Source organism: Salvelinus namaycush, chromosome 11 (assembly GCF_016432855.1).
Source record: "Salvelinus namaycush isolate Seneca chromosome 11, SaNama_1.0, whole genome shotgun sequence".
NCBI classification, from domain to species: Eukaryota; Metazoa; Chordata; class Actinopteri; order Salmoniformes; family Salmonidae; genus Salvelinus; species Salvelinus namaycush.
Genome location: NC_052317.1, coordinates 19,848,774 through 19,865,818, shown reverse-complemented (window position 1 = coordinate 19,865,818; position 17,045 = coordinate 19,848,774). Strand labels below are relative to the sequence as shown.

The 17,045-nt window shown below is 41.3% G+C and overlaps 1 protein-coding gene across 1 annotated transcript; it reads right to left on the bottom strand.

Annotated features, from left to right (window-relative positions):
- Positions 1-4,421: 4,421 nt before the first annotated feature.
- Positions 4,422-7,458, bottom strand: LOC120055545 (transmembrane protein 70, mitochondrial-like). The gene is made up of 3 exons (XM_039003410.1): positions 7,197-7,458; positions 5,180-5,288; positions 4,422-5,068 (listed from the first exon to the last, which is right to left on the bottom strand). Exons 1-3 carry the CDS (start codon positions 7,377-7,379, stop codon positions 4,620-4,622), a joined length of 741 nt encoding a protein of 246 aa, XP_038859338.1. The 5' UTR covers positions 7,380-7,458; the 3' UTR covers positions 4,422-4,619.
- Between the last annotated feature and the right edge of the window lie 9,587 nt (positions 7,459-17,045).

Here is a 17,045-nt window from a genome sequence, read left to right as displayed (position 1 = left end):
TAATTAACCCTGCCCACTCCAGCCCATTCACCCCCCAACTCGCATGCTTGTTCTGCTCCATTAAACTTCAACCCCCCCTTTTCTCCAATAGAGCGAGATTGATAGGCCCTGGGGGTCAAAACTCTGAGGTCATCCCGTCTGCACAGTGGCACCTGCTCTTCCCTGTCAGGAGCGCAACATTGCACCCACCCACCGGCTGCCTGCGGGGCTGCTAGCTACCACTTCAAATCCACTGTCAAGTTCCTCACAGCCAAGGCACGCTTTATATATAGTACCAGTCAAAAGATTGGACACACTTACTCATTCAAGGGTTTTTATTTTTTACATTGTAGAATAGTAGTGAATACATCAAAAACTATGAAATAACACATATTACTACTTTTGTAGTAATCAAAAGTGTTAAGATTTGAGATTTTTCAAAGTAGCCACCCTTCGCCTTGATGACAGCTTTGCACACTCTTGGCATTCTCTCAACCAGCTTCACCTGGAATGCTTTTCCAACAGTCTTGAAGAGTTCCAACTATGCTGAACACTTGTTGGCTGCTTTTCCTTCACTCTGCGGTCCGACTCATCCCAAACCATCTCAATTGGTTTGGGACTGGCCACCCCTCATAGCCTGGTTCCTCTCTAGGTTTCTTCCTAGGTTTTGGCCTTTCTAGGGAGTTTTTCCTAGCCACCGTGCTTCTACACCTGCATTGCTTGCTGTTTGGGGTTTTAGGCTGGGTTTCTGTACAGCACTTTGAGATATCAGCTGATGTAAGAAGGGCTATATAAACACATTTGATTTGATTTGATTAATTGGGTTGAGGTCGGGTGATTGTGGAGGCCAGGTCATCTGACGCAGCACTCCATCACTCTCCTTATTGGTCAACTAGCCCTTACACAGCCTGGAGGTGTGGTGTTGGGTCATTGTCCTGCTGAAAAATAAATGATAGTCCCACAAAGGAAAAAAACAGATGGGATGGTGTATCGCTACAGAATGCTGTGGTGGCCATGCTGGTTAAGTGTGCCTTGAATTCTAAATTAATCACCAACAGTGTCACCAGCAAAGCACACCCACACCATCACACCTCCACGCTTCAAGGTGGGAACTACACATGTGGAGATCCTCCATTCACCTACTCTGCATCTCACAAAGACATGGCGGTTGAAACCAAAAATCTCAGATTTGGACTCATCAGACCAAAGGACAGATTTACACTGCTCTAATGTCCATTGCTTGTGTTTCTTGGCCCAAGCAAGTCTCAAAGGCCTGATTCACGTAGTCTCCTCTGAACAGTTGATGTTGAGATGTGTCTGTTACTTGAACTCTGAAGCATTTATTTGGGCTGCAATTTCTGAGGCTGGTAACTCTAATGAACGTATCCTCTACAGCAGAGGTAACTGTAAGTCTTCCTTTGCTGTGGCGGTCCTCATGAGAGCCAGTTTCATCATAGTGCTTGATGGTTTTAGCGACTGCACTTGAAGAAACATTCAAAGTTCTTGACATTTTCCGTAATTGACTGACCTTCATGTCTTAAAGTAATGGACTGTTGTTTCTCTTTCCTTATTTGAGCTGTTCTTGCCATAATATGGATTTGGTCTCAAACGCATTAAGAAGGAAAGCAATTCCACAAATTAACAAGGCACACCTGTTAATTGAAATGCATCCCAGGTGACTACCTCATGAAGCTGGTTGAGAGAACACCAAGAGTGTGCATCGTTGTCATCAAGGCAAAGGGTGGCTACTTTGAAGAAACGGAACATTTAAATCGATTTTTTAAACACTTTTTTGGTTACTACATGATTCCATATGTGTTATTTCATAGTTGTGATGTCTTCACTATTATTCCACAATGTTGAAAATAGTAAAATAAAGAAAAACCCTTGAATGAGTAGGTGTCCAAACTTTTGACTGGTACTGTATATATAAACCACATTGTAGGATTGCCCCAACCAAGTTTAACATTTAGTTACATATGTATTCACCTGCCAGGCCAAGGCTCTAGCCCTCCAAAGTAAACTAAACAGAGGCTGAATATCATTATCATTTGTACTAACAAAGGAGCTGTAGCTACTGCTTAGTAAATCATGTCATAACACAAGAGCAGAGATATATTAGCTCTTAAAACAGAAAGGTCACAAACAGTGTGTGCTGGAGTTATATATCTAAGTATTGCTCCTCCTTTGTTTGGTTAGAGCAGCGCATACAGAAATCAAATCTGTATCAGATCAGTTCCTCAATGAATGACACTACTCAGCAGCTGATAATGTGCATCCCCATGAGTCACAGTGGAGGACCAAAATGGCCGGCTGACGGGCTGGGAGTCAGGGAGGGGATAGTGGCTTTCCTTTCTGGCTGATCCACACAGGCTGAACATATTTCCATGTGTTCCTGCCAGTGCCTTCAACTGGCATCATGAAAAGTCCCTTTTGTGGTATTTATTGATTTGTCCAAATAGAAAAATATATTTTTTTAAGGAACAAGATAACATTTTCTGAATGACTTATTCCATAGCTACATACAAGATATGTTGTTTGTTTCATGATTGTGGAATACCACACTGGCTTGTTCCTCTTTTTACTTGACTTACAGTGCACCCTAGTGGATGTAGTCATCACATCCTTTACAGTACATTAGTGACTCAATATCCTGACTTGAATATAGCGTTCGTTGGCATGAAGGAGCTTTCAGAGCTTGAGTTACTTAGTTGTCTTGCATTTGTATTTATTATGGATTCCCATTAGCCAAGGCAGCAGCTACTTTTCCTGGTATCCAGCAACATAAGACAATTACATACAGTTTAAAATACTACAAGACATTACATCTCATAACTTACCTGACACATTCAGTGTGTTCCCTCAGGCCACTACTCCGCTACATATTTACAATACAACATCCATGTGCACGTGTGTGTAGTGTGTCTTATCTTGTCTCTGGCACATCAGGATTAACATTCCATACATTGCAATAAACTAGTACTTGAACAACTTTGCTGGAAGCAAACTATACCTATTTTACATTACGCTACAGTTTGTAACAGTAACACCAATACCTGCAAATCATGAGAATGTCATGCTCCACTCACATGCGTTTCCCCCCATTTCACTTCAGTTGTAACGTTGACGTTCAATTTTTCCAGTTTGGCTGTCGTCTGAGTTCCACAGTTTCGACGAAGACCTCATAATTCCCCTGTAATCAGGCAAATAAAATATACAACACATTATTAAAACTCACATTCTTAATAATAACATATCTCAAAGCCCTTCACATGGAGGTGTACAATGTGAGGGTAAACTAACCATGGAGGCAAAGCCGTGTGTCTTTAAAATATGTATATTTTTAGAAGACATAGAATCTGGTTTTCAACAGTAAGACTTGTACTCACTTTTGGCAACACATCATAGGCCCTGAGATAAAAGAGAACAGTACCATGTAGAGATTCTGCAAAGAGGATGACCATCTGTTAGTCACACCACCCACCAGAAGTGAAATTTAACAACATACCATTTCTGACAGTTGGAATGGTGGGTGAATATGAGTATTTCTGATACATTCCTCCTTTGAGAATGTTACATATTTTCAGATCCGGGCAAAAGCAATCTTTCTGGGATAACTTGTTCTATTTACTTCCAATTGTTATACCAGACACATACCTCGAAACCATTGTGGCTCTATTGAAACACTAAGTTAAAATAAAGCATATTGTGTGTTAGCTATTGGTTTGGTCCTAAACCGTTTTAACTGTCAAGAATGCAACACAACTAAAGAAAGGTGTTTAGCAAAAAACATTAAAAAATTGAAATAGCAACTGAAATTCTCTCTTATCACTGAGGAGTTAACTGTAAATACTGTCATTCCATTGTTTCAGGGTGACATTGACACAGACAAATCCTACATTGCCCCTGCTAAAAGAGTACCAGAGGAAATAAAAGTAATGACATCTCCAGACATCTAGTAGTTCTGGTACTTCATATGTAGTCACAGCGATATACTAGACAGTTATCTAAAACGTTCTGATTAAATTCTGTATAGAAGTTTTACATTCTTCTCTATATGATCACTAGATAAAGTAAATAGAAAGGTCTTACCATGCCAAGTATACCAGGTTTCGACACTCTCTGAACAGCAAAGTTAACTTTTCTGTCCAGAAGCAGCCAAAACACAACAAAATAGTACCCAGAATTTGAAACATCATGGTTAAGTTGATACTCTGCAATGGTTTGACTTACTGCCGGTCTCCTGTTTTCATGCAATTAACACTGTTTGATAGTGCCCAAGCTTTCTCAAAACATCAGAAGTAGCAACTTCTCATTTTGCCCACAGAATACTGGTAGTGTTTTTCTGAAGAGAGGCATGTTTGAAGCAGAAGGAAGGGAAGTTACAATTGCAATCACAGTCATGTGAAAGGTGAATTTAGTGATGAAATGAATCCATAAGCTTTGTTTAAACAAATTTTATTCATATACTCCATGTCTATACATTACCTCTTACTAGTGAAAGGAAGAAACCAACATCTCTCAAAGGTTCTCTTTGATATCATATAATTTATACCCTACATTAACAACTAAGACGTACACACACACACACGTTCCATTCAACAGTTCAGACTGCCATTGGCATTATCTGTAGAAATCCGTTAACTCTTATTTGGTTTACCATTCAAGTCTTCCGTATCAAATGAAAAGGGCTGGTCGTAACCCATGAGGTGGTTATAGTCATGAGGAAGTGGGAACAGCATCGGATTCACAAGCATCGACTTCTTGTCGGCATAGAACGTAGTGAACATTTTGCTGACACCCGGTATCTTGACCTCACTCTGACGGAACACAGTCTTTTTCTCCATCAGAAGGATGTTGTAGGTGACAGCTGTGTACGTGTCAGTGTCATGGTTGTGGTACAGGCGAACCACATAGCCTTTGGTGATGATGTGGAGGAGGATGGGAGTCAGGAATGTAAAAAAACCAATGACACCACAGAAGGCCCCCTTCAGGACAAGACTCTGAACGCTGATGCCAGTCTTCAGAAGAATGTAGGGCATCATACACAGGCTGGCCCCGCTACTGGTGTAAGAGAACATCTTCACACCTGCAACAGACAAAAAATACAATTCATGTTTAGGCCTAGTTATTCAATGATGATAACAATGTTGATGAGAAGACGATCATGAGAGATTGTTTATGGTGATTAAAGTAATACCTCGGACAGCATTGCCGAGGTTCCCTGAATAGATGAGCGTCCCCTCAGAGTGGTTCGTGGAAGATGTAGAGAAGCAGCAGACCATCCGTAGTACAGAGGCTGGCTGTACCTGGGCAGAGACAGACAAATGAGAAACTAGGCCATTTCTTTCCATACAATGCCTTTAACTGCTACAAATAGACCAGAACAAATAATATATCAGTTTAAAAAGAACTTCGTCCAATTCTTAATTACCTTTCAGATGAGATCTTACAAAGTGTGATCAAATATGTCATAATGCGATGTGCCATGGGGGTTGTAGAGATTAATTGAATCTAACGCACTTTCAAAAGTTAATGCACTTGCACAACCAGGCCAGTGCAGATCATGCCTGACCACACCGCTCGCATAATGATTTTGTCCACCCACACCAGACGCGGTCAGGACACGCTGGTTGAAATATCAAAATGAACTCTGAAGCAACTATATTAATTTGGGGACAGGTTGAAAAGCATTAAACATTTATGGCAATTTAGCTAGCTAGCTTGCTGTTGCTAGCTAATTTGTCCTGGGATAGAAACATTGGGTTGTTATTTTACCTGAAATGCACAAGGTCCTCTACTCCCGACAATTCATCCTAATTAAACTAAAAGGGTAAACCTAGTTCATTTCTAGGAATCTCAACTCCTTCAGGATTCTTCTGACTTTATATGGCGGTTGGCAACAAACTTTAAGGTGCATCACCACCACCAACTGGCCTGGAGTGTGGACTTCAGTTCGTCTTTCAATCACCCACGTATATGCTCCTAAAAAACAATGAGGAGATGGGAGAGGCCAGACTTGCAGTTCAGCATCACAAATAGAACCAATGATTGAATAAAATGCTGACCACACCGCTCGCGTCACGTGCGCGTTGCAAAATAAATGTACACATACATGCTATTCAATCATTGCGTGCACACGACAGCGAGCGTCTGCATGGCCAGGTGCTAAAATAAAAATAGGTTCTATTTGGGATGCTAAACTGCAAGTCCGGCCTCTCCCAACTCCTCATTGGTTTTTATGAGCTAATACCCACGTGGGTGATTGAAAGATGAACTGACGTCTACACTCCAGCCAGTTATTGTAAAGCACCTTAAAGTTGGTTGCCAACCGCCATATAAAGTCCAAAGTAAAAATAGAAGCCTGAGGAAGGAGGAGAGATGACGATAAAGGAATTCAGTTGGGTGGGTATAATTTGTGGAACGTTCCAACAGGAATCTATTCCAAAAACTTCGTAAAGCACAAGGTTTCTAACAAACAATGCATACAAAGTAACATGATCAAGTCACCTAGCTAACTAGCTGCCGAATAGGCATCAACTCAACCCGTAGCTTATTATTAATGTTTGTCCATATGCTACCAGAGACATTTTTCAGAATAAACGTGGTGAGTGAAAACTTTATGAAATAGCCCACTCCCTACCCGCTATCTTATTCGGCCGCTATACAACTTTGTATGCGTTGTTTGTTGGCAACCTTGTTATTTACGAAGTTTTTGGAACATATTCCTGTTGGAACGTTCCGCAAATTATACCCACCCATTCAGTTTACCGTTTTATCTGTGGAATAATTGTCAGAGTAGAGGACCTTGTGCATTTCAGGTAAAATAACAACCCAATGTTTATATCCCAGGACAAATTAGCTAGCAAGCTAAATTGCCATCAAAGTTGAATGTTTTTCTACCTGTCCCCAAATTAATATAATTGGTTCAGAGTTTGGTTTGATATTTCAACATGCATGTCCTGATCGTGTCTGGTGTGGGTGTACAAAATCAACATGCGCGCGTCCGGTTGTCAGGAGCATGTAAATCATACATAGTTCTGCACTCGATACATTAGCTATCGAACGCAGAGCCACTAGGCTAGCTAGTTAGCTAACATAGCTTCTTTCAGCTCAAAAAAACCTACGTAACTAGCATAATAGGGCATATATCCCAGGATTGGAAGTAGAACTATCTACCAGACAAGTGAGGACAAAATAAAGCCAAATAACGTTACCTTTTTAGCCGCATCATTGAGAAACGACCTTTTGACAGCGTGATACAAATACTCTTCGGTCTTCATTGGCAGCCTTCTACACGCGTGAGTAGCAGGCCTCCCATTTCGGAGGGCAGCAAATTGTATACTAAACGTTTGAGAAATAGCAGTACGTAATCCACGTGCAAAGTAATGCTGAAACATTATACAATCATAAAGTTAAGCCACTTTAGTAGCTTCTTTGCTAACTGCATGCACAACAGCACTGTTATTAAACCCCGCCCCTTTCTTCTTCTGTGGCAGTGGTACGTACAGGATTCTTCTTTGAGGTTTATTGGCAGACTGCACTCATACGGTGTATTGCTGCCACCTACTGTACGGGTTAGACAAAATACTGCAAAAACAAAATATGTTTTGGATGAACAAATTCATGCTAATTACCAAAAAAAAGAAAACTAAACAAATTCACAATACTACCCTGAATTTAAAAAAAAAAGGTACTATTCAGATCCCTACACAGACTCAACAACCTGGGAGGGGGGAACCTCTTCATTCAGTACTCCCTGTTACGTTTCGCCTGTAAAGTTCTGGAGATCCAGAAATCGATTTGTTGCCTTCACAATGATGTCTAGCTTCTTTGATGTTTTCTAAGTTTAACTAGTGCAATTTATCACTAGCGCTATAAACACAACAAAGTCCACCTTCTTCACTATTAGTGTGTCGGGATCCTTCTCCTGCATGGCATTCACTGCAGACTGTGGGACATCCACTACCATCTCCTCTCTACTCACTCCAGCTATTTTCACTGCCTCCACATAGAAGACCTGCTGGTTGGCCCTGATCCTAGCTACTGCGACCTCCTTCATCCGTACAGGGAACTCCGGGAACTCGGGAATGTGATTCCCATCACAATTACAACAACATGCTTCATCTGACTCTTCAACTACTACATATTTTTTCCTTCGACAAACACTTTCCACATGTCCAAACTTTTTACAATTTTAACACTGCAGCGGCTTCTGTACATACGGTCTCACCGCATAAATCAAATCAAATCAAATTGTATTTGTCACATGCGCCAAATTCAACAGGTGTAGTAGACCTTACAGTGAAATGCTTACTTACAAGCCCTTAACCAACAATGCAGCTTTAAGAAAAATACCTTAAAAAAATAAGAAATAAAAGTAACAAATAATTGAAGAGTAGCAGTAAAATATCAACATCGAGGCTAAATACAGGGGTACTGGTACAGAGTCAATGTGTGGGGGCACCGGTTAGTCGAGGTAATTGAGGTAATATGTACATGTAGGTAGAGCTATTAAAGTGACTATGCATAGATAATAACAGAGAGTAGCAGCAGTGTAAAATAGGGGGGGGGGGGGGGGGGGGGGGCAATGCAAATAATCTGGGTAGCTATTTTATTAGATGTTCAGGAGTCTTATGGCTTGGGGGTAGAAGCTGTTTAGAAGCCTCTTGGACCTAGACTTGGCGCTCCGCTACTGCTTGCCGTGCGGTAGCAGAGAGAACAGTCTATGACTGGGGTGGCTGGAGTCTTTGACAATTATTAAGGCCTTCCTCTGACACCGCCTGGTATAGAGGTCCTGGATGGAAGGAAGCTTGGCCCCAGTGATGTACTGGGCCGTACGTACTACCCTCTGTAGTGCCTTGTGGTCGTAGGCAGAGCAGTTGCCGCAGTTTCCATACCAGGCAGTGATGTAACCCGTCAGGATGCTCTCGATGTTGCAGCTGTAGAACCGTTTGATGATCTGAGGACCCATGCCAAATCATTTCAGTCTCCTGAGGGGGAATAGGTTTTGTCGTGCCCGCCCTCTTCACGACTGTCATGGTGTGCTTGGACCATGTTAGTTTGTTGGTGATGTGGACGCCAAGGAACTTGAAGCTCTCAACCTGCACCACTACAGCCCGTCGAAGAGAATGGTGGCGTGCTCGGTCCTCCTTTTCCTGTAGTCCACAATCATCTCCTTTGTCTTGATCACATTGAGGGAGAGGTTGTTGTTCTTGCACCACACAGTCAGGTCTCTGACCTCCTCCCTATAGGCTGTCTCATCGTTGTCAGTGATCAGGCCTACCACTGTTGTGTCATCGGCAAACTTAATGATGGTGTTGGAATCGTACCTGGCCATTCAGTCATGAGTGAACAGGGAGTACAGGAAGGGACTGAGCACGCACCCCTGAGGGGCCCCCGTGTTGAGGATCAGCATGGCGGATGTGTTGTTACCTACCCTTACCAACTGGGGGTGGCACGTCAGGAAGTACAGGATCCAGTTGCAGAGGGAGGTGTTTAGTCCCAGGCTCCTTAGCTTAGTGATGAGCTTTGAGGGCACTATGGTGTTGAGCGCTGAGCTGTAGTCAATGAATAGCATTCTCACGTTGGTGTTCCTTTTGTCCAGGTGTGAAAGGGCAGTGTGGAGTGCAATAGAGATTGCATCATTTGTGGATCTGTTGGGACGGTATGCGAATTGGAGTGGGTCTAGGGTTTCTGGGATGATGGTGTTGATGTGAGCCATGACCAGCCTTTCAAAGCACTTCATGGCCTCAGACGTGAGTGCTACGGTGCGGTAGTCATTTAGGCAGGTTACCTTCGCTTCCTTTGGCTCAGGGACTATGGTGGTCTGCTTGAAACATGTTGGTATTACAGACTCAATCAGGGACATGTTGAAAATGTCAGTGAAGACACCTGCCAGTTGGTCAGCACATGCCCGGAGCACACGTCCTGGTAATCCGTCTGGCCCCGCAGCCTTGTGTATGTTGACCGGTTTAAAGGTCTTACTCACGACTCAGACAGGGAGAGGTTGAAAATGTCAGTGAAGACACTTGCCAGTTGGTCAGCACATCCATTATCTTTTGTCTCTCTGTGTTTTATAAATTTCCTCTAATTCGCTAGAGCCTGTCAGGAATAAGCATCCGAGCGAGCGAAACAGCGCCCATCTGTCTCTACATGTAGGCCATCTATCTGATGCTGTCTGGTCCCAACGAGTATGACATTGTTGCCGCCTGTAGCATTGAAGGCAAGGGAAGCCAGCGAGCATCTGGCCTCCCTTGACAAAAAAAAAAAAATCGGTGCCAATCAGCGTTGAGCTAAACTGAGCGAGCTCAACTGTGAATGGTCCTGGCGTACCAAAAAATGTGTCAAGGGAAGCCAGCTTGGATTTGGCATCACTCCTATCAAATCCCATTGAGTGCATAAGTCATTGACAGAAAAACTTTAATTGTTGCATCTCATTGTGTCGTTGTCCTCCGGTGGCTAGCTAGCCAGCTTGCTAAAATTGTCCCTTTCCTAAATTAGCCATGGATGGAGATAGGGATTTGGGCTTGTGGTTTTACTTAATTCTCCGTACTGGCCAATGATTATAACGGCGATGCTGATCCAACCATTAATTCATACATTGTTGTGCCCCTGGTCTGAGAGGATGTACGTTTAATATGTAGCTAGATGTAGAAGGCTATTGTTAACTCGCTAACGTTGTTCATGAATGGAGGTTAGGCTAGCGAGCAAGCATTTTAGCCAGGTAGCCTAGGACCACAAAAAATAAAAGCTTGTACTGTATGACAGAGTGATAGACCGTTTCATCAACATGAAAGAGATGAGGATGGCATTGGCGTTTCTCTACAAGTAGAGTGAGTCAACATGTTTTTCAACCTGCACGCACGCACGCAAACACACACACCCACACAAATCAGAACCATGTACAGCCACATCATAGTTATCTTATGTTCATTGGACTAAATTGTTTTGGTGATCTTTTAGTTGTCACTGTATTAGACTAAGCAGAGGTGACTTCATGATGTTGACATTTTGAAGTTGAAATGGTGCTGGAATAGTGGAGGCAGCTCCTGTTTTCTTTGCAACTTTCGGTAACTCTCTGTGATTCTAAATCAATAGTTGTATAGTGGTCCGAAAATGTTGGAAACATTAACTTGCTTGACCATGCTGTAGGTCATGTAACTGTCTCTTACTGTACATGCAATATGCTTTGTGGACTTCACTGGACAATGGAAGCTATCCGGTTTTGTGATGAAAGAAAGGTGTGGTTGATTTTATTCTGCCACTGTGTCTTCTTATTGTCTCGGCCTTTAGGCCGACATATCACGGTCTCAAGACATATGAATTAACTGGTTAGAGAACAAACAACTCAATTATCACAACAAATAGGTTGTAATATGGGGGGGGGGGGGGCTTGGCTTTATTCCTAAACCACACAGCCTTTATGTCCAGCGAGACACCGGAGATGACACCTTTAACTGGTGCCCTACTTTGAAAATCATAGCTTTCCACATCATACGTCAACATCTTGTTGAGGTACAGAGCTTTCTCCTTTTGCACTTTTGACACACACAAAAGCAACCTCATACTGCTCCTGGTCACTCTAACCAATTCCACTTTACCCAATTCCTCCTTCACCATCTTCTTCGAGACCGCAAATGGGTCACCCAAAAAAACATCCTTGCTTATGCACAGGATTTCCTGTATGAAGCAGCAATGTCAGAGATACTGGATATAATGACGAGATGCTTATGACTCCGCCCTAACAATATTCTTCTTCTTTGTGTGCTTTTCCCAACAGACTAGATGATTTGTTGCGTATAGCAAACTGTTCGGGTGACTCTGTACTGGCCTACTACCAACGGGATCCTCTCAGGCTCCCTCACCCTTTTCACACCATCCTCAACTTTCCTCACTGCCTCAGCATATGACACTTTGCTCACTGCTTTCACCCTGTTAACTTCAACCTGTCTCACTCACACAGGACATTTCTGATCCCCAGCAACAAGGGCACCCCCACAATTGAAACACTCCACTTCTTCCACCGAAACTATACACTTCTTTGTCCCATGCCCTCCTGCACACTTCTAACACAACAGAATCTCCCACCTACATACTTCTGCAACATGACGATAAACTTGGCATCTGAAACACGGTAGTGGGTTCGGAAAAAAAGCTCTCATGGGATAACTTATATACCCTAGCATGACTTTATCCCGCAAAACTCAGAAGGACAGACAGGGTCTCCTTAGTCTCCTATGCATCACAGACACCCGGGGATCCTAAACTTCAGTCGATCCACCTCAACTCAACGCCACCCCAGTTATCACTCCTTTCAGTGGCGCTCTGCTCCGGAGAGCAAAGCAGGACATCGCTCTCGGTCCGAGTCGCGAAATGCGTAGTGCCTTCTCCCTCTGGGCAGAAGTCCACTTATGGATACTTTGACAGTAGAACATTCACAGTAGAACAAAGGAACTTCTTCTACATCTTAGAACTTGAGAACTGAACAATGTCCATGTTTTGGAGAAGGCGTAAACGGTCGGTGGAGAATCCAGCTACGACCAGTCCATTTTGTTTTATGATTGTGACCTCAGGAAAGACAATACAGCCACATAACCATAACTCTGTTTATACAGGAGCCTCCGTTCTGAGGCTTGCATCTAATTATTGTATAAAATGAATGAGTAAAGATGAAACTATTTGTGAAATTGTGTAATGTGATTTTAAACCGTTGATGTGAGAGAATTGTATTTCTGTTTAAAGTTTCACTAAGTCATTGGGCCGCCCCCATGAGCACAGACATCGGTCTGGCGTCATGGGACAGCCTTTTCTGCTGTTCTGAATAAAACCCCCACCTAGAGAAGCCCACTTCAGACCATGTGTACCTCGATTACCGAGAGGGCTAAGGTTTGAGTAGAGACCATGCATTCCTCGGTCATCTGAGGGAGCTAAGGTTGTAACGATTGTTGAACCACGTGGAGCATTGGCTACACTGGTGGAAATTGTTCAACTCTGAGATTATCGATACCGACAGAATAAGAGCAAATCTTTGATACTAATTACTAGTCTGCAGCTAGAATTTATGTCGACCTGGAATGCGAAGACCGACAACCGCCGAAACATCTATTCTACAAGAACTTTTCTGAATGGGACTCTGAAGTATCCATTCTAACCACGAAAGACTCCAGGGACGTAAAGAAAAGTTCAGATGAACTTTTCAACAGAAAGATTGATGATTCCAACAGAGATCACGAGGACACACTGAGCGTAAGTATATATATTGATTGCAATTATTCCCAAATGAGTGAGCGTTCATGTGCAAAGGATTAGCATTTCAATTAATATAATTATCAACTGTGTAGTGTCTTTTGTCTTTCGCGCCCTTCTCAGTCCCTTTGTCTACCAAGCCGTCATACCGGTTTAGCCCACTAGGGCACATCCCCTATCATCCCCTACCTTGTAACCATATCTACTTTGTTTGTTTGTTTGTTTGTTATGCATTTCTGTGATTATTTAGTTAGTTAGTAAATAAATGATTAAGACAATTGATGTATGGATGATTTATAGTAAAGACTGGGTTCGTGCAGATAACCAATGATTTACAAAGTTCGGAATGAGACTAACATGAGGTAAAGAATGATTAATTAATTAGAAGACTAATTGATCAGATATGAAAATATCTGAAAAGTTATATTAGGAAAATTCTAACTTTGTAATCTGAAGAATTTCCTTGGTGCCCCGACTTCCTAGTTAATTACATTTACATGATTAGTTTAATCACATAATAATAGTTACAGAGAATTGATTTGATAAAATAAGTCTTCACTTTAATGACGCCAAAGACACGACAACTGGTACTGTATAGTAGTAAAGGCCAAATTCAATATTTTATCCCCAAAAATATGTATTTATTTTTTTATACCTAAAGGGCTGTAATATTCATCATGAAATAGCTAAATTATCCATGGTATGACAATCCATATGTTAGCTTGGTACCATTTATGCAGCAAGACAATGATCCAAAACACACAATCAAGTCTACTGTACATGAAAATGGTTAAAAAGCAACACATTTTAAGTTTTGGAATGGCCTAGTCAAAGTCTAGACCTAATCCTAATTGAGATGTTGTGGCAGGACTTGAAACGAGCAGTTAATGCTCAAAAACCCACAAATGTCGCTGAGTTAAAACAGTTCTACATGCAAGAGTGTTAACATTCAGTATCAAAAATATACAAAAATAGAGAAAATCTGAAAGTGGACAAATACTTTAATACGGCACTGTATGTCACCAATACCTATTCAAAAATTCTTTATTCGTAAAAAAATAAAAATAATCATATCTTTCACCTAATGGTGGTGCTCAAAACATGCGCAAATTCCCATAGGAACCCAGCCCTAAAAGCGCAGGGCTTGTGCAACGTGCCATGCCTTTTATTTTTTTCTTACAGGAATGATATACGTATGAGGAGAAAGCTGAAGCAACTTTTTCACTGATATAATCACATCTCATGTCTGATTCCCAGCGTGTCCACTAGGTAGTACCTCACTGTGCGAAAATGGCTAAACTGATTTTTAATTACTGAAATCTTAACTCGAAAGCTAGGGTCATTTTATTACGTTTTTTGTTTGCCGGGGCATTCTTATGACATCGCCAGCAGTAAGATTTGAGCTCGATTCTCATCATATGTCACTTTCTATTTTCTGACTGAAATTGACGGAGTGGGTACAAGTAAAGCTCTGCGGGCCTGGGCCCAAAACAACCGATCAGAGTTTAATATAAACATAATTACCACTTTTGGGAAGGAAAATTATTTCACTCACATTGTAATTATTTATAGGTCATATTTCATAGAAATTTGCAAACACTGGACAGTTACTTTAAAGGCTGACTTTGGTCAAAATGCTAAAATAATTTAAACTGATCAATGCAACATCATACCAGGTAGTTGGTAGTTTAACCTTGTAGTGTTTTCAGTAGTTACAAACTTTTTACCATGTAGCGGTGTAACTAACTACTAGAACTACACACTTCTTTGCGGAAATAAAATATGGGTGAAGCAGGCATTTTCAGATCTGCCCAATTCTCACTTGAAACATAATTTTTGTGTTTAAAGGTGCTACATGTAGAATGTTTCACCCATGTGGAAGCTAGGTGAATTGCAACAACACTTAAAGCCGATTTATGGTAATTCTGGCGTCTGCATTGGCCATACAGCTTTTAGATGCGGCCTCTGCAGAAGTCAGGGCATTCATACTTGCGCTTCGTGGAGCTGTTGTAAATGAAGTTGTCAAGGAAGTGAGTTTGTGTTTATACAGGACGTACAGCCCCCACCTACCATCAACCAATCATGTAAATGCGGAGCTATACGGAGCTATAAAGAGCCCCTCCGCATTGTTACAACATTTATGAGGTACACAGCGATGTGGTACAGAGTTCAATATAGCCTCTGAAGGCTCCGCTATTGCATTACACCCTCCGTACGGAGCCCCCGGAAACACTGTGGAGAGGTTAGTGCTATTCGACGTCCCAAGGTTTCCAGATAGCATGGACTAATGGTGGTTACGTCCCAAGGATCCCGGAAATCATGGTGGAGACTATTTTACTTTCAGTTTCATCCACCAACTTCAAACAGCTGGAAAAATGATATTTCTTTCACAGTAATTTAGATAGTACAATGATACCTTACACTATTCACCGGTCTGGCTTTTGTTGTCAAATAGAAAGGATGCATTTTAGACTGCGGTTTTGTATTGGCCCAAAATACATTTTCTGTGAAAAAATATTGTGAACCAGTATCATTCCATTATTACTGCAGATATGTTATGGACATTTTCTGCAAATACAGTGCACAATTTCTAAATGTAGCTCCTTTAATAAGCTAAATTAGACATTCTGTTAACATATGACCCCAAAGTGATCTGTTCTTGCAATTTGTAGCCTAGGACATTTCAGATTTACATATGATAATTTTTCACAAAGTAGTTTGGATGTAGTTACTTTTTCAAAGTAACTTTAGTTAAGTAAACTATATTTTTCTTAAGGGTAGTTTAGTTTAGCTTAACTTCTCCCAATGTGAAGTAATTGGTAGCTTGGTAAACTATATTTTCTGTTCACTATTCAATCATCACCAAAGGATCTCCCCTTAAACATATCCTTGGTTCATTGCTGTTTTATTGAAGTGAATTTGATAACAGCCAGTGGTTGATTGATTATCACTGAATTGAGCGCTCCCCATGATGAACTTGGTTGTACAGTTCCTAGTTAGAGCCTACTACACAGTATCATTCAATAGGGAATGTAACACATTTTCCCCCAAAAAAATGTTTTCTGTCCTCTCATACTGTATATGTCTAGTTTATTCACCTTATTATTGAAAATGTCCATGACATGTAAAGAGAGAATCTTGAGGACCACTCTGCAAGCAGACACATTACAAAGGGTCACATGAACAAATTTTATTTGTCTTGCATATGGTAATAAACTTATTGTAAAACAATAAGTTACTATTCATTCACTATCAAGTTATGTTGACTAACAATTAAAGATGACTATGGTCACATACCGTTAAAACAACCAAAGTATATTGGGATGGAGGGAACATCAAAAAAAGCAGGCAGAAGAAAAATAACTGAGGAATTGACCCTAGAGTTACCTACAGTATATTGTGGTTGTAAGTATTGATTTGAGGATGTGAGTATGATCAAGCTAACTGTACAAAAGAATGTAAGATAATTACAACAAAAATACAAATCGTTTTACAGACGACTTGGTGGATAAGAGGTGGTGTCATACCAGCGTGTGTCAGTGCAGTAACTTTTCCTGTTTTTCCTGACATCTCAATTATGATCTAACATAAGCCTACTGCACCGTACTGTAGTGTACTGTACATTACTGACAGCAAATGGTACTTTGAAAGGAGGAAGTAAGCCATGATATGACAAAGCTTTCAAGTTATACAAAACCCGAGAACTTGGTACAATAGCTATTTGCTTATCATCCCCTCATATGTATCCCTACTAGAAATACATTATTTATAGATCTCTATGAACCAGCCAAATTATGTAGGTTTTTCGCCTTCTCATA